This window comes from Sorex fumeus, unplaced genomic scaffold (genome assembly GCF_029834395.1).
Source record: "Sorex fumeus unplaced genomic scaffold, SorFum_2.1 ptg000044l, whole genome shotgun sequence".
NCBI classification, from domain to species: domain Eukaryota; kingdom Metazoa; phylum Chordata; class Mammalia; order Eulipotyphla; family Soricidae; genus Sorex; species Sorex fumeus.
The window spans coordinates 14,584,303-14,607,236 of record NW_026606101.1 but is presented as its reverse complement, the minus strand read 5'-3'; the positions used below and the strand labels follow the sequence as shown (position 1 = coordinate 14,607,236).

The window sequence follows — 22,934 nt, the reverse complement described above, 5'->3', positions numbered from 1 at the left end:
ACTGAGCCAGGAATTGCTCCAGAGCATCACCAGGTGTAGCTCAAAATGCTGCTCCTTCCCCCCCTAGTGATTTCTCTGAATCACCAGTGATACAATACCAGTAAATGTTGTTGATAACCTAACAGTATTCCTTAGATAATAGGTTTAGAAATACTAGTGTTTTAGTACAGAAATATTAAGCACGCTTTCAAATTTAGTCTTTTGCACTTAGTTATATAAAACACTTGGTACTAAACACCCCTTTTGAATTTTTTACAGGGGGGTTTTGTTTATATTTGTTTTGTGTACCCTTCCACAGGAAGACAGTATAACCAGACATGCCATGGTTATTACATTGTGCATTGTCCTTGGTACCTTTTTGTCTTCACTTTTTAGTTGTGCAAAAGAAATAAATAAAAATGGCTGGGTCAGTTGAATTTAGTTTTTAGTTATTCTTCAGAACAAAGTAAAGAAGGACAGGAGGAAACTGTTCACATTTCTCAATCTTTTTTTTAAAAACCTCTAATGCTTATTGATAATGAAATATGGATTAAAGTAAAAGAAGAGTTCCCCTCACCGCAAGTATTATCTGTAGTTCTTGGTCCGTAGTGTAACTTGAAAATGTAACTATCTCACAGTGATTCGATTTTTAAAAATAAAGAATATGAGGGGTGAGGGAGAATACTTGACTCAGAACTTGCCTTGAGGGGTAGGTGACAACTCAGGCATTCATGTTTGAAAGCAATTTATCTGCATAGAAACCTATTTAAAACAAAACAACAGCTGCTTTCAAAGTATGGCTGAATTAAAATTTTAATTAAAAATTAAAATTTAAGCTTGTATTGACTTTCTGCTAGGTACCAATATGGAATCAAGCATTGTGGGCCAGGAATATATAAAGGGCCAGAGAGATAGTATGTGGGTAAGGATACATGCCTTGCATATTTTTGAATCCTCTTTTCTCTAGTACCACATGGCTGCTGAATATCAGTGCATATCCTTGGACCCTTGGGCCCTAGCTTTGAGTCATCAGGGTTAGTTGGCTAAGTGTAGCCAAAATCAAGCCCTAGATTCCTGGGTACCACTTGAGAGCCCTATCCCACCCACTCTGGTAAAAATTTTTGTTTTCGTTTATTGTTTTTTGAGCCATACCCTGCAATACTCAGGGGTAACCCCTGGCTCTGCACTCAGGAGTTACTCCTGGTGGGACTCAGTACCATATGGCATGCTGGTAATTGAACCCATTTTGGACATATGCAAGGCAAGTGCCCTACCTGCTGTGCTATCTTTCATCTCCAGCCTTATTCTTCCACCCGCCCCCCCCCCCCAAATACATATACACATGTATGTATATATAATAAAATTGTAATCTCTGGAGATAGTTTAAGGACTAATGTGCATGCTTTGCGTGTGGGGAAACATGAGTTTGACCTCATCCCTGCCACTCTATGGTCACCCAGCACCATTGACTGTGGCCCAAAAAAGAACTGTAACTATTCTCTGGGTCAGGGATATATAACTCAGTGTGGGGTGCTTGCCATACATGTGGGAGGCTCAGGCTTCAATCCTCAGCACCACAAAAGGAATAAAAAAAAAATTCAGAGGTAAACCTGTTGTTGGAGATTGTGTGTGTTTTATATCAGCCCTAGTGCTAGAGTGATAGCTCAAGTGGTAGAATACTACGTGCTAGAACACAGCAGGTAGGACACAGCCCAGCATGTGCAGGACCCTGAATTTAGTCCCCAGCACCAGGTGGTCTTCTGAGCAATACCAAGTATTGTCCTGCTGGACCAGGAGCATTGATGGATGTGAATCTTTTGACAGGGAGAAAAAGGATGTTTTCGATTAGCTGATGTGCCAATAGAAACATAAAAATTTGGACTAAAAGTCCTTTTTTTAAAATCCTAGAAATAAAATTTGATTTTTATTAAATTATATGGGGACCAGAGAGATAGTACAGCATGTAGGGTGTTTGCCTCTCACATGGCCAACCCTGGCTTGATCCCTGCACCCCAGATGGTCCCCAAAGCCCAGCAAGGAATGAACTTTGAGCACAAAACCAGGAGTAAGCCCTGAGCATCAATGGGTATGGTCCATAAACCAAAAAATAAAAAAATTCTATGACGCTAATATAAAAATCCATTCCTGACAGTAGAGTTCGGTAAATTGAACTGGTGCTTGGTAAACTGAAGTTTCTAAATCATTGTGACTTTGACTTTCTGTTTGCAGAAATCAAGATGACTACCAGCTAGTCCGAAAATTAGGCCGGGGTAAATACAGTGAAGTATTTGAAGCCATCAACATAACAAATAATGAAAAAGTTGTTGTTAAAATTCTCAAGGTGGGTAAAAGCGGACTGTTTTTAAATGCTTTGTCTTACTATATTCCAAAATAAAGATAATATTTTTATTTGACAGATACGGAAACTTAACAAAATACATTACTCAGGACATACCCTAAATAGTGGCAGAAGAGAGGAAAGATTCAGTCTCCTTTCTCCTAGGTCTTGCTTACTGATTCCTGTGACTTTAGTTATAATCTATGCTTTTGTTTTCAGTAAATTGTTAACCTCTACTGTATAAGATTAAGGAATCATGGGGCCAAAGAAATGCTTTTTCGTGCAGGAGGCTGACAGTCAATCTTCAGCACCACATGGTCTCTAGAGCACCTCCAGGAGCAACCCATGAGCATCCTGGGTGTGGCCAAAAAACAAACATAAGCAAGCAAAAATACTCTGAGGAGTCACAAGCAAAACTTTAGAGTTTAAGCAGAGGATGTTCATACAGGTGTCCTGTGAGTTGCCTTGTTTGAAGAATATGAATGATGGCTATTATAGCACATGTTCTGGCTTCCTCTGATTCTTATACTGCAAATCAACTGAGGATTGTAATTAAGAGCTAATTCTATGGAGATTTTTTTTTCCTCAATTCAACTTTTGCTAAGTACCTATAGAGTACATGGGACTCAAGGAAGGGGATTCAGAGATGAATCTTGACACTTTTCCTTCCTTCAAGGAGCTCATAAGTAAGACATGTATGTATTACATTCCTTGTTAGAATACTCTGAAATTATTTCACTACTGTGCTTTTTCAGCCAGTGAAAAAGAAGAAAATCAAGCGTGAAATAAAGATCTTGGAAAATTTGAGAGGTGGCCCTAACATCATTACATTGGCAGACATTGTAAAAGACCCTGTGGTAAGTATAGCAGGTGCTCGCAAGGCCCACCAGGGCTGAATCTTGACTTTGAGCACAACAGCCCTCTCTTCCCTCCTCCACTTTTAAGTGCTGCTTTGAAAGTGCTTGATCACTTATACGTTTAACTAGATTGGGTCTTTCTTTCAAAGAGACCTCCACCCACGGACTATTTCTTATTCTTCTAGGCTAAGAGACTGATAGCACTGGAAACTGAAATGTGTTAATCCATTTTGCAAACTCAGGTCCGATGCCGATGGGCGATGGGCGCATTGTCGGGCTGCCTAGAGCCTGGTGAGACTTCAGCTCCATGTCTTCTGTTTGAAATCCATCCCCCCAAAATGACTAAGTGGTGATGACTAGCGTGGGGAGGGCTTATAGTAATAGGGGGTTTCCTGCTACTGAGGCAAGGACTACCAAATACACCATGTAGCATCTCAGACATTGTGCCCACCAGAGCTACAAGGGCTATTGCTAATGTGTGTTTTCTTTTTCTTTTCCCTAGTCACGAACCCCTGCCTTGGTTTTTGAACACGTAAACAATACAGACTTCAAGGTATATATCTATCTTAACAATTCCAAGCTCTCGAGGGTTGAAGCCTTAACTTAGAAAGCTCTGTAGAAGCAGGGCCCACTTTCACACCTAATTTTGCCCTTTTGTTTAATACTCTTTAATAAGGAGTACATTTCTTTCTCACCATATTTAACATTCATTTGATTTTTCCATTGAGGTCAAACCTAATAAAAGCAGCAACACATGTTGAATTGGGATCTGGTTTTAGGACATTTGCTTTAAAAACAATTAAAGCATGTATTCTGTATGGAAAAGCATGGACTGCTTATATCTTCAGATTGCTCAGAAATTCTGGATTATCGATCTTAAGGAGGTGAATTGGGAAAGGGTAATATAAAAATCTGCTGTAATAGAAATCTGCACAACTTATATCTCTGACTTCCTGCCCATCTAGTGTCCTACTTCAGACAATTCTCAGGCCCAGTACAACAGAAGAATGTGGGCACTCTCTTGAGTTACACGTTGCAAAGGTATTTGACTTGCCTTTGTACCAATCCAATACCAAAATTAATTAGGTATCAATAAATAGGTGGATTCTTATGCTGAGAGAAGCAAAACAAGGAAGAACTATTTTAAACTCAAAACAGTAACTTTGGGGGGGCCAGAGCAGTAATATAGCAGGTAAGGCACTTTCCTTGCACACAGCCAACCCAGGTTTGATTCTTGGCGCTGAGCTCTGTCAGGAGATTCCCTCAGCTTCAGAGCCAGGAATAAGCCATGAGCAGTGCCAGATGTGGCCCCAAAAGAAAACAAAAAAACTAACTTGTGGGGGCTGGAACAATAGTACAGCGGGTAGGGCATTTGCCTTGCACGCGGCCAACCCAGGTTCAATTTCCAGCATCCCATATGGTCCCCTGAGCACCACCAGGAGTAATTCTTGAGTGCAAAGCCAGGAGTAACCCCTACGCATCACCAGGTATGACCCGAAAAGGGGGGAAAAACCTAACTTTTGGATCAGAGAGATAATTCAGTAGGTAAGGTACTTATTGCACGTGGCCTACCTGGCTTTAATTCCTAGCACTCAATTCGGTTCTTGAGCCCACCAGCACAGAGCCAGGAGTGAGCACCTCCGGGTATGACCCCAAAACAAGCTGCCGGTAACTTTCAGAGGACATCGATAATGGTTTAATAGTAAGGGCATTTTTAAGTCAGCAGCTCTTTGAAAACTGGAAAGGATACATAATGGTTTCCAGAGTTTTCTCTCTAATCGGGACAGGAATAGTTAATATTGATTCTATACCAAGAAAGAACTGGGTTGGGAGATAGTGGGCCTCCTCTGAAGACTCAGAATCATAATAGAAGCACTTGTTGAACATTACAGTGACTAGATTGTGATTTTGACTTCCACTTGTTAGTAGGCTAATCAGAAGGACCTTTATAATACCAAAAAAAGTGTCTATAGGAGAGTGTTGTCAGAGGGCTGCTTAGAAGCAGTAGTTAGCTTCATGGGCTACCAGCCATGCACTTGGGAGTCAGCCTCAGATTGCAGGAAACAGCTACAAGTGCAGAGAAAAAGTGGTATAGGGCTCCAGGAAGCCTCACATGAAATGAGAAAGAAATGCAACCATTGCTAGAAGTATGTAAGGTCTAAACTTAAGAATGTCTAGCCATAAGAGGACAGCATCAGAAGAACAAGCTTGGAAGCTTTATATAATTTAATAGTGAGGTGCTATTTTGTAATTAAGATAATTAAAAAATTATCTGTCCTGTTGAGTATTTGTTAGTTCATTTGTTTTGAGTCAAGGACAAAATTCTTCCCTCCTAAGCTTTGACATGAGAGAATTGTCTAAATATAGCTGTCACAACTTTTGAAGGACAAGTTGAATTTAATCAAAGGCATTATGAACCAAAAAAATATAGATTTGGTAGCAAGCCCTCTGCCTATCTCCTGGTGATCAGCAACACCTGTAATTTTGTAAGCCAAAGATCGAGTTAGCTCCCTACTGAAAATTGCTAAAATGCCTTTTACTAGACAATCTGGAGATCGGAGCCAGAGTGATAATACAGGAGTACTTGCCTTGCATCTTGCATGCAGCTGACCCAGGTTCGATCTCTAAGCACTGTTGGGTATACCAAAAAAAAAATAAAGAGCTCACCTAATCACCTCATCAATGCAAAAAAGGGTGGGGTGGGGTCTGGAGGTAAAGAGCAAAAGGGGTTGCTGGAGAAATGGAATAGCTTTCCTTAAACATGGCTGACCCGGTTCAATCCCCATCAACTCACATCGTCCCCTGAGCCCACCAGGAGTTGCGCCTGAGTGCAGAGCCAGAAGAAAGCCCCAAGAAACGTGAGGGGGGGCGGGGAAGCAATCAATTGGTGAATCAGTACAGTGTATGTTATGTTAGAAAAGTAGAATCCAGTGAACAGATAGATCTTGAAACAAGGGAAAATGAGCCAAGTCTTAGTTTGCATTACGACGTAGTGAGGATGAAAAATTGCATTTCTATCAGTATTATTTTATGGCTTAAATATTGTATTTATCTTTAACAGCAATTGTACCAGACATTAACAGACTATGATATTCGGTTTTATATGTATGAGATTCTGAAGGTAAGAGAATATAGATATAATTTGATCTTCTCTTTGTTGAATAGTGATATAAAAAAGCAAGTGAATTAACGTACAGTGTGTTGAAAGAAGGGACCTCTTTATAATAATAAGTTCTTAGGTAAGTCAGTGGCATCAAAATCCTTGTGCTAATGTAAGGGTTATGAGGTAGCATCTAATAGGAATAAAATATGGAATGCTTTATAATCTCCATTTTATTTGTACAGATGTTATCAAAACTTGTAAAAATTAGCTTCTAATGTGCTGGATTCTGGTATACCATTTTCATTTAAAATTCCATAAGTAAAGCAGTCAAATTAACTTTGCGCTCAAAAGGTCATTGCCCTGATAATTTACGTAAGTGTCTGCTTAAGCACTGCTGACTTAGATCAGACTTTGATTTCTAAAGTGGGATCACAAAATACTTTGCTTCTAGTCACAAGGTCAGCTTTATAGATGAGAAAATTGCTTAGTGTTGGCTAAGATTTCTTATTAAGTGAGCATTGGAAAGCCTGCCTTTGAACCTTGAAAAAACCCTAAAGAGACTGCCAACAGAAATACTTGCTCTGTCCTTTGGCTCGTGTTGTCTTGTGGTTAGCATGTCTTAACAAAAACAATACTATGCTTTCTAATTGTACAAGCCCTAAAAACCTGGTTGCCCTTCAGTAAGGGTGTGGACAGGGCCGATGAAATCAGTTGACTTAAGAGTGTAGAATTAACAAGCCCAAAGGTTATGCCACTCAGAGAATGGACATAGTTTTCAAATTGAATTATATACCAGAAGTCATGGGCTGGAGCGATAGCACAGCAGTAGGGCGTTTGCCTTGCATGCAGACATGGCCGACCCGAGTTCGATTCCTCCGCCCCTCTCGGAGAGCCCGGCAAGCTACCGAAAGTATCTCGCCAGCACGGCAGAGCCTGGCAAGCTCCCCGTGACGTATTCGATATGCCAAACACAGTAACAACAAAGTCTCCAATGGAGACGTTACTGGGCCCACTCGAGCAAATCGATGAACAATGGGAGGACAGTGACAGGTGACAGTGACCAGAAGTCATGAGTTGGCAAGCTTGGAAGCAAACATAAAATGTGTTAGCTTTGTGAGCGATAGGGTCTTAGTCATGCTTTTACTGGACAATATGCATGCATATACTAGTCACAAAAGACAGTCAGCAATCCTTACTTATAATGGACATCCTTTCAGTAGAGTCTTGCTGCTAAAAATAATAGGAGTAATTCAGGGGATATAGCTGGAGCATGAGGCCCTACGTTTGAGCCCTGCGCTGCATGTCCCCAGCACTGCTAGTTTTGCCCTGTAGTGGGCCCGATATCATTTAACCCCATCACAGTGGATCACCATGCCTTATCCCTGAAATATCAGGCCTGCACACTGCCGGGCCAGGTATTTCTAAGAACAGCCCTTTGGTCCTCAAGTACCACTGGAGAGGCACCCTTCCACACCCTCCATAATAATATGTGATTGAGAGGTCTTTGGCATAGGCAGATTTATCTCCCCCCGTGGAACCTATTAGTGAAATTTTAAGTTTTGATTAAGAGGGAAATAGCAGAAGTGATGCAATTGATGTGCATTGGTTCTTTCTCAAAAAGAAACACACTGTAAGAAAGATTAGAACTTGAAGTTGAGGGAACTGCATTTATTGATTGGGATCTTAAACAACTGCTAAAGAGTAGTTGGTGGGGCCAAAGCGATATTTATTACAGCGGCCAGGATGTTTGTCTTCACATGTTTGACCCAGGTTGTAATTCTCATCATCCCATATGGTCCCCTGAGCACTGCCAGGAGTAACCCCTGAACATCGCAGGGTGTGACCCAAAAACAAAATTTAAAAGACCACCAAGGAGAGTTGTGCGATTTAGGCTAAAAAGAATGCCAGGGAGAAAAATGAATAGAGCTTTATTGTAAAAAATTGTTTGCGCGAGCTCACTCTCTTATTTCTTACCTCATCTTTCCATAGGCCTTGGATTACTGTCACAGCATGGGAATTATGCACAGAGATGTGAAGCCCCATAATGTAATGATTGATCATGAACACAGAAAGGTAAAAGCAATATAGCATGTCCTGTTTCAACATGAATTTAACACTTCTCCAACACTTCCTAGGAATTTTGTTTTATGATCCTTGGTACATATTAGGCAATTGATAAATACTTGAATGAATTAGTTAACAAATCACCCTATTGGGGGTGTTGAAGAAATAGTATAGCAGGTAGTTTCATAGATGCAGGTTTCATAGATGCAGAAACCCTTCAGAATATTCCTAGCATGTTGGGGCAACAGCAAGGATATAGCTGGGATCAAAGGGAAGGAAGAAGAAAATGAAGTCACAGAGGTAAAGAGAACCAGATCATAGAAAACCTTAAAAATCATTGCCAGGGCTTTTCTCTGAAGCTGTGAATCTTTTGCTGGGTTTGAGCAGATAAGCATATTCTTCCTTATATTTTAAATTTTTCACTTCACATGTATTAGAAAAGCTAAAATTCAAGAATAGTGGGCCAGAGAGTACAGCAAGCAAGGTGCTTGCCTTTCATGTGACTGACTGGTTCAATCACCGGCATCTTGTATGATCCCCTGCAGCAGACACTGGGAGTGATGTCTTGAGTGCAGCACCAGGAATATGCCCTGAACACTGCTCAGTGTGCTTCAAAACACAAAAAATGTACAAAAAACAAAAATTCAGAAAGAGCTCTGGAGTTCTGGTATAAAGGATTTAAAAAAAAAATGTTAAAAACTTTCATGTTTATGCCTGTCTGCTTGCATGTGCCGGAGACCATAGCTCAGACCTCACACATACAAGTGTATGCATTCTATTTTGCTGCATTCTCTTGCTTTTGGGGGTTGGGGGGGATACTTTTTTTAATCTTTCCCTTTGTTGTTAAAGCAAGATACTGCTTGTTAAGAATGCTGAAATAGTTAGGCACTACACAGGTATTACTATTCATACTTTAAATCGTGGTCATGCTTTGCACAGTGCATATAAGTTTCTTGCTGTTTTCTACTTTCAGGATATATTTTGTTTCGTGTGGCTTTTAATTTCCCCAACATATTCTTTTCCTGTCTATCCCCTATACTGGGCACAGTATAAAATAGTCCCGATCCTAAATGAGCTTATAATTCACATCAAAAAAAAAAGAAAGGCAGAAAATATACAGTAAAATAATATAGCTGAGGTTCTAGAGAGCTAAAGACAATGGTTAAGTTCACTAAATTTTTGAAAAACACTTCCACTTGGTAGGTGTCAGAAAATGTAATGATTGCCCGTAGGAGTATATGGTTGGATTGTGGAGACGTTATTCTCAGAATAGCAGATTCAGCAATATTTTTGTTTTTGTTCTTAGGCCACAACGCAACAATGCTTAGGGCTGACTCCTGGCTCTGTGCTCGGGGATCACTCACGGGCTCTGGGAACCATATGCTGGGGATTGAACCCAGGTTCGCCGCATGCATGACAGGCACTCTACCCACTATACTGTTGCTCCCATTCCAGCTTCAACAATTTTTAGAAGCCCAAAATGAAATTGTGTATTTTGCAAGAACTTTGTCTCACAGGTGCATAGCAGTCCAATGATTGAGAGCCCTGTATGTTGAGTTTGATTTTTATCCTATTCTCACTGAAGAATTTAAATAGAGTGACGTGGATTTGTAAGAAAACTTCAGGGGCAGTGTGAGGGATGGTTTAAAAGATAAAATTGTTTATAACTTGTTCTTTTTCTTCCCCATCTCCCTTAGTTACGGCTAATAGATTGGGGTTTGGCTGAATTTTACCATCCTGGCCAAGAATACAATGTTCGCGTTGCTTCCCGATACTTCAAAGGTCCTGAACTTCTTGTAGACTATCAGGTGAGTATAAAAGAGGCAATAAAATTCTGAACCCAGGGGTGGAGCAAATAGTACAGTGAGTAGGGTGCTTTTCTTGACTGTGACTATCTATCTGACTTCAAACCTCGGTAACTCTTATGGTCCTCCAAGTTCATCAGGAGTGACCCCTGAGCACAAAGCTGGATGTGGCCCCCCTAATTTTTTTTCTTATTCCAGACTTGGAGGATGTTACTCAGCAGTAGAGTACTTGCCTTGCATATGTGTAAATCCCTAGATGTGATTCCCAACACCACCAAAAGAAATTCTCATCCTGAGTTTATTCAAAGATGTTTATTTCAGTGAATGTAAAATATTAGCCATTTGATTTATCTACTGTAGCTTATTGTAAAAATATACTACCTATTTTATCATAACTAAGGGGAAACTGAAACAAAAATAACTTTTCTAATTGAAATTTTCCTTCCTAGTTGAGATTGCGAGCTACATTTGACCATCCTTAAAAGTAAATTCAGGGGGAAAAAAAAGTAAATTCAGGAAGAGAGTACAACAGATAGGGTGCTTACCTTGAACAAGGCTGATGTGATTCAATCCCTGGTACCCCATATGGTCCCCTGAGAACTGTAGGGTGTGGCCCATAACGTCCACCACCACCACTCTACCCCCCAAAAAAGTAAATTCAGAAATACAGAAATTAGGCACTCGATTCTGGTTCAGTTCTCAACACTGCATGTGTGATCCGTGATGTGTGTGGCCCAAATAGCCCCCTCTGCCTTCCAAAAGAATAAAAAGTAAATTTAAAAAATATTCTTTTTAACCAGAGGGATACTTCAAGTGGTTCTGAATTTGATCCCGGTGCCACATAATTCCAGAGCAGCACTGAATTTGTATCCCAGGTCTAAACCGTTATGCCTGTGTGACCAGAGGTTATCCCTATTAAAGAAGACAGTGTTCTCGTGATTTTTCTAAACTGTTTTCTAGGTGCAAAGCTCTTCCCCACCCTCAAATGATAAAGCCCCTTTTCACAGTGAATTTTGGGGGGGATACTTTCATGCCTGGTTCTCCCAGGTATTTATCATCAATTACTCTAAAAGTTTGTGTTCTTTGTCCTGGATATTCATATTCTGAATTTTGAGGATAACCCTGAAATCAGAAAATGTTCAGACATTCAAGTATTTGTTAAGGGCTGGAGTTTGTAAAGGGGTTAACTGCAGTTGACCAGCCCGGTTGAATCTGGGATCACATCCCCTCAAGCATCATAGTGTATAACCTAGGTGACCCTGTTAGTCTCTAGGACCACGGGATCCAAGCAGCATTCTAGTATGCCCCAGATCCTAGAATTGTGTCCTTCCCCCCTGAGATCCCCCTCAGTAAAATTAGGTAGATACAATTTAGTGCCTTATACGTTGTACTATCTCCAGCATCTTGAATTACTCTTGTTCAGCTTACATAAGAACATCCTCGGGGCTGAAGGGATAGTAAAAGAATAAGATGCTTGCCTTGGCACACAGCCAACCCCAATTCTGTCCATGGCACTATATATCGTCCCCTAAGTACCACCAGAAGTAATTCCTGAACACTGCCAGATATGGCTCCCAAACAAAAGTAATTAAAGACCAAAGAGACAGCTTAACAGACTGAAGTACATGCTTTGCAGGCATGAGGCCCAGGTTCAATTTCTAGCACCTCATGGTTCCCCAAGTACATCTAGAGTGGCCCCTCAACAGTACAAAGCCGAAAGTAGATCCTTAGCTCCACTAGGTATGGCTCCAGATCAAAAAAATAAATAACACAAGTATAGCTAAAAAAAGAGTATACAAATTTTATTTTGGGGTCACACCCAGTGGTGCTTAGGGCTTACTCCTGACTCTGTACATGGGATAGTTGATAGAACTCCTGGCAGTTCTCATGAGAAATACAAGATACCATCAATAAGGGGTAATAAATAAGGGGTGATAAATTTAAAGGGAAGGAATATCTTCAGTTAGAAGATACAGGATGCCAGGATACCAAACCCAGGTTGGCCACATGCAAGGAAAGCCCCCCTGCTCACTGTGCTACCTCTGTCCCAGAGTACAAATTGACTTTTAAAATGGAGGAGAGAGAATGCATTAAACAGACTGGAAAATATGAAAGGACTGGGGTTGTAAAGCTCTAAGCTCTTGCATATAGTATGAGGTCCTAGGTTCAATTCCTGATGCTGTAAGAAAAAGAAGTTAGTTAGTGATATGAAGATAGTAGTTTCGGTGACTGAAAGTGTGGCTGTAGTAGAACGCATGTTCTGGATTTGGTCCCTGTCACTTCTATGCCCTCGTCCCTCAAAAGTATTATTGGGTATAGCCCTGGTGACCCACCCAAGCATTAGGAATGCCTTGCTCTAAACAAAAGATACTAATATTTGGATGATCAGTTTTGTAGTTGAAATGACCAGTTGTTTTTGTATATAGTAACTAACTGACTTTTTTTTTAATGCAGATGTACGATTATAGTTTGGATATGTGGAGCTTGGGTTGTATGCTGGCCAGTATGATCTTTCGGAAGGAGCCATTTTTCCATGGACATGATAATTATGATCAGGTGATATATGTTGTTCACATTAGACCAGATCTGTCTCATTAGAAACTTCAGAAAATCTTGTTAAAACTAGAATTTCCCATGAGGCAACAGAGAGTACAGCAGACAGGCTCTTGCCTTGAACCCGGATTCAATCCCTGGTATCCCATTTGGTCCCCTAAGCACTGCCAGGAGTAATTTCTGAGTGCAGAGCCAGAAATAACTCAGCATCACCTGGGTATGGCCCGAAAAGTGAACAAACTAATAAAAGCCCTAGAGATTCCTAGCCCGCTTTGGAGACCTACAGAATCTCTTGAGTGTACTAAATTCAGAGCTTGTTCTGTCAGCCTGACAGTAGTACTCAAATAGGGATTTTGGGAGGTACCTTCTTATAAACACTTGTTGCTTGCTTATTGCAAAATATACATTTAAAATATAGGTCTTTACCTTAGACTTTCTCAATGTGAACTTTTAGAGCTGGGATTGATTTCTCAAACATGTTACTTTTTTGTGCTATTTTTGTGATTCTTTTGTCCCTTTGTACAAATTAAGTTGAATACAGATGTTGTTTTTTGTATGAGTTTTCCTTCCTTTCGAAGATCAGAGAACATTTTTTTCAAGAGAACCTAAATTGTTTCCAAAACCTTATGTTACTGTTGCCTTGCTTGAGCAGAACTGATAGCAGTTGAAGGCACCTGAATTCTTTAGTAAAGATAGCAGTTTGGGGAATGGAGAGATAGTATAGCAAGTAAGGCAGTTGCCTGGCTTGTGTTTGACCCAGGTTCAGTTCCCCGGCACCACATGTAGTTTGTTTCTCCCCCACAAATACCTGCCAAGAGTGATCCCTGAGTGTAGAGTCAGGAATAAGCCCTGAGCACTGCCAGGTGTGGCCCAAAAACAGACAAGGGGGGAAAAATCAGTTACCACTAAGGATTGAGAAATAAAGAGTAGTTATTCCTCAGATTGCTCAGCGATTATCTAGTAAGGGAAATAAACACACAAATAAGAAACTACAGGCAACTGCAAGAATAGTCTTATATGCACAGGGAGCTTACTAGAAGTGATGGCTTTACCTATGTTGAGAGTTTTTTAAAAAAAAAAAACCTTCATTAAGGTGATAAATTTAAAGGGAAGGAATCATGTTGAAAAGTAAGATTTCCTGGGACTGGAGAGATAGTGCATCAGGTAGGTCACCCCCCAGTGTTGAACCAGGTGTGGCCCCAAAACAAAAAAAGGCAAGATTTCCCTTTTTGGATATCTTCAGATCAAGTGGTAACAGAAGAAGTTTTATTAGAAATAACCCCGCTGTGCACACACATTTGAAGTAAATTGCATTGGGAATCATGATTATCCCATTCTGTTACTCTGTCGTGTTTAATTGTGATTTAATCATGTAATGTGCTTGTGGTGTGGGTTTTTGTCTTTCAATCCTAGTTGGTGAGGATAGCCAAAGTTCTGGGGACAGAAGATTTATATGACTATATTGACAAATACAACATTGAATTAGATCCACGTTTCAATGATATTTTGGGCAGGTAAGTCACAAAGCAAAATCTGTGCATCTGTGCCTTAAGCATTTTGGTTGTAAGCTGATACTTTGCTCAAAATACATATCTTCTATATCCAAACACTGCTGAATTATATCAGTAGTCCTTGTGCCATGGGATGGACCATGGGCAGGCCTAATATAAATGTTGGATTGAGTGGTGATTCTAGTTAGAAGGCTTATAGTTTTGTCAAAATAAATTCGGGCTGGAGAGATAGTATAGGGAGTAAAGTGCTTGCCTTGCACACATCCAACCTGTGTTAGATTTTCAGCACCCCGTAGGGTGTCTCCGGCCCACAGGAATGAGCCCTGAGCACCTCCTGGTGTGCCCCCGCCCTAAAAAAAGAAGGGAAAGAAAGAAGTTGACAGTAGATGCTTCAAGACTTAAATGCAGACGGCCAGATTCTGAAAAGAGTGACGAGACAGAATATTCATTCACTGCTTATCAGGAAGAGGTGGACTTGTCTGATGCAAATTTGCTGGACAAGTGGCAGAAGTGCGATGAATCTCCTTTTCTTGCTACATAGGAGAATTCAACTCTATAAAATATCCTGAATGGCATTTCCCAGATTTTATCCTCTACACTCCTTTTCTGCTATTTCAGTCTCTTCAGGTAGCTTTTTTTTGGCCTTCCCAGCGGCAGGATGGTACGTGACTTCTGAGGTTTTGGTCCTTTGCTATTTATTGCCTAGGCTCCTAACCATTGAAGAAATTTAGCATTGAAATATTCGGCTTCTCTAGCCCTCAGCCTGATCCCTCCTTCTTAACTCCGCAGGCACTCCCGTAAGCGATGGGAGCGCTTTGTCCACAGTGAAAACCAGCATCTTGTCAGCCCAGAGGCCTTGGATTTCCTGGATAAGCTGCTGCGATACGACCATCAGTCACGGCTCACTGCAAGAGAGGCCATGGAGCACCCCTATTTCTGTGAGTTCAGCTGTTCAAGAGCCTGCTGAGGCCTACCCAGTAAGAGTGTACAAGGCAAAGATGAGTATATGCAGAGAGAAAGACTCTAGGCCCAGAGCCCTGTAGCACTGTCCTCCCATTGTGCATCTATTTGCTAGAGCAGGCACCAGTAACGTCTCCCTATTTTTGGCATATCAAATGCGCCACGGGGAGCTTATCAGGCTCTGCTGTGTGGCGGGATACTCAATAGCTTGCCGGGCTCTCCGGGAGGGGTGGAGGAATCGAACCCAGCTCAGCCACATGCAAGGCAAACACCCTGCGCGCTGTGCTATCGCTCCAGCCCTACAGAAAAGATTTGAATCCAGCATTATAGCTCACTTCACCCGTGAAGTTTCTCATTTTTATCACATGGAGATAGTTCTGGCACCTGTCCTATAGAATGTTGGAAAAATTCATGTCTCAAGAGTCCTGACACATTTTAACTCCTAAAGAAGCTGCTTTTCTTGTGGTGTGGGTGACACTTGTCAATGGCCAGTTTGATTTGGTTGTATTAGAACAAGCAGTTCTATTTCTCTCCTGTCTTTGACAAATATTGGAAGAGCTATTGGGTTTTGAAGATGTGTGAACATCTTGATCTAAGTTTTTGAGAGTTATGCTCTCCTGGAGAAAGCAAGTGAAAATGCCACTTGGACACACCCTTTTCACACTGTGATGTTAGCATCAACATTAAGTCAGTCTTGAGTGAAGGGGTAGCTTTGTTGTAAATCAGTTATACTCTTGCCTGCTCTCCTCCACCTGTAGCAAACTGACAGATTGCTTGAGATTGAGACTGGCATCTGGTCATAGCCCTGATCTGCACAAACTTGTGGTGCTATTCTTGATGGCTGAGCTGTGAACAGCAGTAAAACAGTTCACTGATCATCTGTTACTGTTTGACCAGATTCAATTATATATGTTTTGTCTACTTAGACCTTAATGGGATTCATTTTAACTATACTACGCTTAATTATCTCTACTCTCTACTTTAGGAATTTAGAAGTTTAAAATGTTTAAAAGGCAAGATAATTCTAATTTATATTACTTGTTATATTCATAATAAAGGTATTTACTACCTTAGCACTCTGGAAATAATGCAGAATATAGGGGCCAAAGAGATAGTACAGCATGTAGGGCGTTTACTTTGCACGTAGCTGACCTGGCTTTTAACTCCAGCACCCCATGTTTTCCCCCCAAGTCTGCCAGGTGTAAACCCTGAGCACAACCAGTTTGGCGCGTGCGCGCACACACACACACACACATACACACACAATATAAATAAAATGCAGTTTATGAGGATGATTGCCAGATCACTAGTTTAATCCTTCAAGCACATAAAAGCTTAATATTAAAGCTTAACCTTTTGGGGGCCAGAGAGAGAACAGCGGGTAAGCCTTGCACATGGCCAACCTGGGTTTGATCCCTGGCATCCAATATGGTCCCCCGAGCACTGCCAGAAATGATTCCTGAGCACAGAGCCAGGAGTAAGCACTGAACAGCCTGGGTATGTCCTCCATCCTTCTACTCTTTCTTCAAAAAACTTATATCTTTTATTTCTTTTCTAGACACTGTCGTGAAGGACCAGGCTCGAATGGGTTCATCTAGCATGGCAGGAGGCAGTACGCCGGTCAGCAGCGCCAATATGATGTCAGGTCAGTATATTCGTTTTAAAAAAAAAAAACTGCATGTAGCAATCAGTTCTTACTGATTTAGCTCCCTCTATGTGATCCAATTTCTTCCTTTGGACCTCCTATTGTCTTAACATGTTGGTGCCCTGTACCAGCAGTGGCTACCACTGAACGATCATATGGACAGACTCTACTACCAGATATGTACAGTAGTTTATTAAATTAGTTTGGCAAACAGGAAAACCATCATATCACCGGAGGTTAATTTACTTACTGATAAGTCAGGTCAGTATATTCGTTTAAAAAAAAAACAACTGCATGTAGCAATCAGTTCTTACTAATTTAGCTCCCTCTATGTGATCCATTTTCCTCCTTTGGACCACCTATTGTCTTAACATGTTGGTGCCCTGTACCAGCAGTGGCTACCACTGAACGATCATATGGACAGACTCTACTACCAGATATGTACAGTAGTTTATTAAATTAGTTTGGTAAACAGGAAAACCATCATTTCACTGGAGGTTAATTTACTTACTGATAATACCTAAATTTTAATAATGGTCTCTTCTAGACTAACATTCCAAAAGAAAGATTCTTTATCAGTTTAAAGTAACATTGGTTGCCTGGTCTTTATTCATTTGGCACACACATACACACTTTTTAATATTTGCATTTTATTGTTTTTGGGGAACATGCCAAGCAGCCCTCAAGACTTTACTCCCAGTGATGCTCATGGGACCCTTCATGGTGCTGGGATCCAACCTGTGTCAGTAGTGTGCAGGCACCTGGGTTTAATCCATGGCACAACGTGATCCTCTGAGCACAGCTAGACGTAGTCCAAACCTCCCACCCTCCAAAAAGAAGGAAAAAGAAATTGGGGGCAGTCGAGTAGGGTTTGTACAGGATACAATTATTCTAAAACACGCATAGGCCCATCTTGTATGAACTCGACATGTTGGCAACAGCCATCAGGGTATACTTGTGGTAGTGAGGCTATTTATTTATCCAAAGAATTTTAAGGACTAATTACTGTTAGGTGAACTATAGGGAATCCACTTAGGAGGATAATTTAAAGCCAGAGAATATTGTTTCATGTTCTTCTCTAGCTTCAATTCCAAGATAATGTGAAATTTTAAAAGGCAATATACAGAACCATGTCCAAGATCACAAAGAACACATAACCAAATCTTATCTTTGATTCTTATGTGCATATTCTTATAAAAACTGTGCTTATGTGTATGCATAAAATATTTGCCAAAGGGTATTTTCCCCCCAAATGGTGCTGTCAGTTGGCCAAGCAATGTGACAAGATTTTTCAGTGAATCTTCTTTGGAACCTTTTGTATTATGAACCATGTGACCATATTATTACCTGTTCAAAAAATACGTGTAATTGTTGAAAAATAAAGAACATTGGGGCCGTAGAGATGGTACAGCAGGTGTGAGGCACTTGCCTGGGTTTGTTCTCCGGTATCCGGTATGGTCCCCTAAGTCCACCAGGAGTATGGCCTGAGCATAGCCAGGAGTAAGGCCTAAGCACTGCAGGATGTGGCCAAAACAATAAACAAAGAAGAAAGAAATTTAAAGAACAGGCTGGAGCCAGAAAGATAATACAGTGAGCAGCACCACATATGGTTCCCTAGACAGTGCCAGGAGTGATCCCTGAGAGTAGAGCCAGGAGTAAGCCTGAGCACAGTGAGGTGCAGTCCAAAAACAAAGAAAAGGCTGCTTGAGAGCAAACATAACAGATAATGAAGAAAGCAAAGGAAGGTAAATTCTCAAACAACTATTTTTATTTATAGATGGGAAGTACTCTTTCCCACTGATAATGGCTTTTAGTGTAGTCCTAGCCTTACATATGATTGTCCTTTTCATGGTTTCAGTTACACAGGGTCAAACGCAGTGCAGTATTGTGTACAATAAATATTTTGAAAGAGAGACCACAGTTGCATCACTTTTGAGATTTGTATCATGAAAAACTAATGAGTAAGATTTTCATAGTGGATATGTCTGGCTCACGGTGAGTTGTTTCTTTCAGGGATTTCTTCAGTGCCAACCCCTTCACCCCTTGGACCTCTGGCAGGCTCACCAGTGATTGCTGCTGCCAACCCCCTTGGGATGCCTGTTCCAGCTGCTGCTGGCGCTCAGCAGTAATGGCCCCTTCATTTCTCCTGATGCCTGAGCAGAGGTGGGAGGGAGTCCACTCTCTCCTTGATGCAGCTTGCGCCTGGCAGAGAGGGGTGAAATTCTTCAGAAGCACCGTGTCTGAACCGTTGCTTGTGGATTTATAGTAGTTCAGTCATTTAAAAAAAATTATAATAGGCTAATTATCTCTCCCTGCCCCCCTTTTTTTTAACTCGAACTTTTCATAACTCAGGGGATTCCCTGAAGAATTAACTTGCAGGTGGAATATTTCACGGACAGATTTTTCTCTCCCCGTCCAAATTCAGTTCCTTATCACTAAAAACAAAGGTAAACCAGTCCCAATCCCAGCCGCTGCTTTCGGGTAGAGACTTCTTCCCATGCCCGTTGCTCCCCCACCATTCCACGGTCTGAGGGTTTGTCTCTCATGTTCTTCTCCAGAGATTGCAAAACTGGAGCTTCTCAAGGAAGGTGGGAAGGAACAAAAAGAAGGGGAGGACCCAGCCTGTCAGAGCAGTGTACTGCTAATCACTATCACTTTACTCCAGAAGTGCTTCGGTGGGGTTATCCTGGCAAACCTGGTGGAAATCTGTGTTACATTGAGATGCTAAAAGTCTACCCAAAGTGCAGACAGATCCTGAAAACTTGTTAGGTATGAATCATGTCTTATTGACCTATCCCCCAGTCCTCCTACTCACTAATGATTTGAGTTTCCATTTAAATTCTTAATTTTTTTTTTCTCCCACGCTTCTTGCCATGGTCTTTTTTGCCCCATAGATCTCTTAACATGCTCTGGAGCAGAGAGGAGGGGGGGAAGGCAAAATTTTTTCTGTTTCGACTTGGCCATTTTGAATTCAGTTAGTTACTGGGTATAACTTATTGCCTTTTATGAAAGAAGCAGATAATAGCGTGTAAAGGTTTCATGCTAGCAACTTTTTGAAGAGAGCTATTGGGAGATGTGGCCACAGTGATTTCTTTTAAGCTTTCTGCGTACTTTTCTTCCTGCCTTTCCCTTCCCTCACTTGGCATCCAGTGAGAAGGCCTGCCCCTCGCTGTGATAAGTGTATCTGAGAGGAGAAGCAGAGCCGCTGTCTCCAGTGAACCTGAAATGGTAGACCTGTAATTGTGGGGAAATGATAAAACTCTCTTGTTACAGCCCTGCCATCCCTTGCTGTGTGTGTATATAATACTTTGTTCTTCATATGTGAAAGACCCAGTGTTGGAATTCTTTGGTGTAAATAAACGTTTGGTTTTATTTATCAAGGTTAGATTTAAGTTCCCTCTGTAAAGGTCTCGCTGGGTGGGTTTCTCATGTTCACATCTGAGGGGCCTACAGCCCAGTACCGTGGAGGCTTCCTAAGGCCCCTATTTTTATACACCCCTCGTTCAACCCATGGTACTGGGCAGGGCAGAGAGGCCTTAAAAAGCACCACAAGCCAAAGCGTCTCTGGGGATTAAGGATCCTTTGCCATAAAACTCGTTTTGTCTCTCAGCAGTGCAGGGATTGGGGGAGGGGGTGGGAAAAGTCGCCAGTTTTGTGTGTTTATGTGTATGTAAAGTGGATTTTCCACTGTAATCCAACCACCTAAGTTTATCAGGTGCTTCACTGAGGAAGCCTAGTTTTTTAAGCACAATAGCAAAACCATCAGCTCTGTATTTTCTCCTTTTACTTCATTGCAGTAGCTGCTTATGGGGACTAGGAAAAATTCTTCCAATGTATTTTGAAGTCTGATGTCTTAGTTCCCCATTTTGACTTAATAGATTCACAAGCCCTTCTCACCTGGCGTCACAAAAATACTTGTTTGAGGAGTTGAACTTAATGAACCTTAACTGTGTAACCCATCTTGGCTTTAGTAATAACTCTTATCAAGGTGGTGGCTTTGGTGAAAATAATGGCAAATTTTTAAGAGGAAGCTACAGCCTCCTGTAGGGAAAACTTAAAGGAAAACATTTGGACTATGTGGCAGGGTGATTTTTTTTTTCCTTGTGGCCACTGACAGAGGGTATTTATTGTTCTTGACCTTTTTTGCCCTTGAATGCTGTGAGGGTTGTGCTGAATTTGTGCAAAAGCTAAAAGCACCAGATGTGCCAGAGATGCAATTTGTGATTACATTTGCACTGGATTGTGATTTGAACAGGACACTTACAACTAATGAATTACTTCTTCTAAGGTGGGGAGAAGGGTTTAGATCGAGACTTCAGATCCTACCGTTGTAGCTCAGAGAATTTAGGTGTAGCTGGGACTGATGTGGGGAAACGCTTCAGACCTTGCAAGAAACTGAAGGTGAATGAATGCAGAGGACTCTGAAATGCCACCCAAGAGCCTTTTCAAGTAAAATGGAAGTTTTTTCAAAATGCTACTTAAGGAGTCACTGCAGAAGCATGAAAAAGCAAAAGAAAACAACCAATGGAGGGGGAGGGGGGCAAGGGTTTACAGAGTAACAACTTCTGTGTTGTAAATTACCTCATCTGTATACCTTATATTGGGACACTATTTCTCAGCACTTCTAGATGGCTGGAATCAGATTGTCACTAGAAGACAGTTCCATTGGCAATTACTCAGAAAGTTTTTTAAAGTATTTTTTAACCTTGTTTGAAGTAGGGCACCTAACTTTTTTTTTTTCCAAGTTTGAAGTCAGACATTCCCTTCACCCCACCCCTTGATTTATTGGTTGTAATTGTATTGTAATTGGTATAACTAAAACAACTGTGCTGGGAAGAAGTTGTGCCATGAAGGTCTTTAATTTTTTTTTTTTAATAAAAACATTTAAACAAATGAAATGTCCCCGCAGCGTGAGCAGTATGCTTCTCCGACACCGTGTGTGATGGATGACTTAAAAGTTAAAATGTGCTTTGGATTTAATGTTTGGCTGATAGAAATGTGAAGGGGGATGGATTAAAACTGGCCAAGGAAAATGGAAACCAGCGAGTTTTTTAACATTGAGCTACAGTAAAGAAAGTGTGATATCAGTAAACAGGATTGGTGTCATTTCTGCCACTGTCACATATTTGGCTTCTTGAGTTTCTTCAGAATCTGTTTCACCATCCGTAAAATGGTATCACTGTTTCATGGGATTGGTTAGGAACAAATGTCAGGAGTTTGGCCCCTGTTATGCCCTTAATAAACTTAACCCGGCCTCTCAGGGATGCATTTTAGTTCTTGATCCTAGCTTTACAAGTTATTCGCAATATGATCTCTGGCATCAGCCCTTCTTTCCTTAGGAATGCTCTATTCCATCACACCAGGCAAACTGCCTTCTATGTTCTTTTTCTGTCCTGACACTGATCTTATAGACTCTTAGGTGCTGAAGTAAAAAGGTCTGTGAATACAACTTTATTCCTTAGCAGAAAAAAACTAGTTTCCTGTGAATAGTAGTTAGCCCTGTGGGGAGGGTCACCCAGTCTTGGGCTGGAAGGAAGATGTACTGGTAAGCCTATAGAAGCATACTTGGTGGCTTAATTAGAAACAATCAAAATAAATGAAACCATTTTCTTATTGGCATGAGTAAATGAGTAAATTTACATTAGTACAAATTTGAATTGCATTTTTTCCTTTCAATTAACAACTTTTATCAGTTAACAATTAATAACCTTTTTTATTGTTTTTTGTTTTGAACACCAGTAGTGCTCAGGGTCTATTCCTGACTCTAGGTTAGGGATCACAGTTTGCGTGGTTCAGGGGACCATATGGGATGCCAGGGATGGAACCCCAATCTGCTATGTGCAAAGCAAGCACCCTACTCCCTATACTCTCTACCTTAACCACAACTTTTAATTGAAAGTTGAAATCCGAGGAAATGCCATTATCCAAGTATCTCATTTCCTTCAAAAGTTGACTCTTCATGCATTCTTGGGGGGAAGGGGGTGTGCCACATCTGGAGGTGCTCTGGTTACCCCTGACTGCACTCGGGAATCACTCCTGGGGATCAAATTCAAGTCAGCTGCATGCAGGGCAAGCACTTTACTGTGCTATCTCTCCCACCCCACTCATGTATACTCTTA

At 41.1% G+C, this 22,934-nt stretch overlaps 1 protein-coding gene across 2 annotated transcripts in view; it reads left to right on the top strand.

The window, feature by feature from the left end:
* LOC130030156 (casein kinase II subunit alpha) overlaps nucleotides 1-21,717 on the top strand; it is a 51,213-nt gene extending 29,496 nt beyond the window's left edge. For both annotated transcript variants that reach the window (XM_056121363.1, XM_056121364.1), the window contains 11 exons: nucleotides 2,209-2,320; nucleotides 3,073-3,174; nucleotides 3,677-3,727; nucleotides 6,236-6,295; nucleotides 8,267-8,350; nucleotides 10,039-10,149; nucleotides 12,601-12,702; nucleotides 14,113-14,213; nucleotides 15,000-15,148; nucleotides 16,729-16,815; nucleotides 18,829-21,717. In XM_056121363.1, coding sequence (XP_055977338.1) covers nucleotides 2,209-2,320; nucleotides 3,073-3,174; nucleotides 3,677-3,727; nucleotides 6,236-6,295; nucleotides 8,267-8,350; nucleotides 10,039-10,149; nucleotides 12,601-12,702; nucleotides 14,113-14,213; nucleotides 15,000-15,148; nucleotides 16,729-16,815; nucleotides 18,829-18,944 — 1,075 coding nt within the window. In that variant the 3' untranslated portion in view covers nucleotides 18,945-21,717. The remainder of the gene's footprint in view (nucleotides 1-2,208; nucleotides 2,321-3,072; nucleotides 3,175-3,676; nucleotides 3,728-6,235; nucleotides 6,296-8,266; nucleotides 8,351-10,038; nucleotides 10,150-12,600; nucleotides 12,703-14,112; nucleotides 14,214-14,999; nucleotides 15,149-16,728; nucleotides 16,816-18,828) is intronic.
* Nucleotides 21,718-22,934: the final 1,217 nt, after the last annotated feature.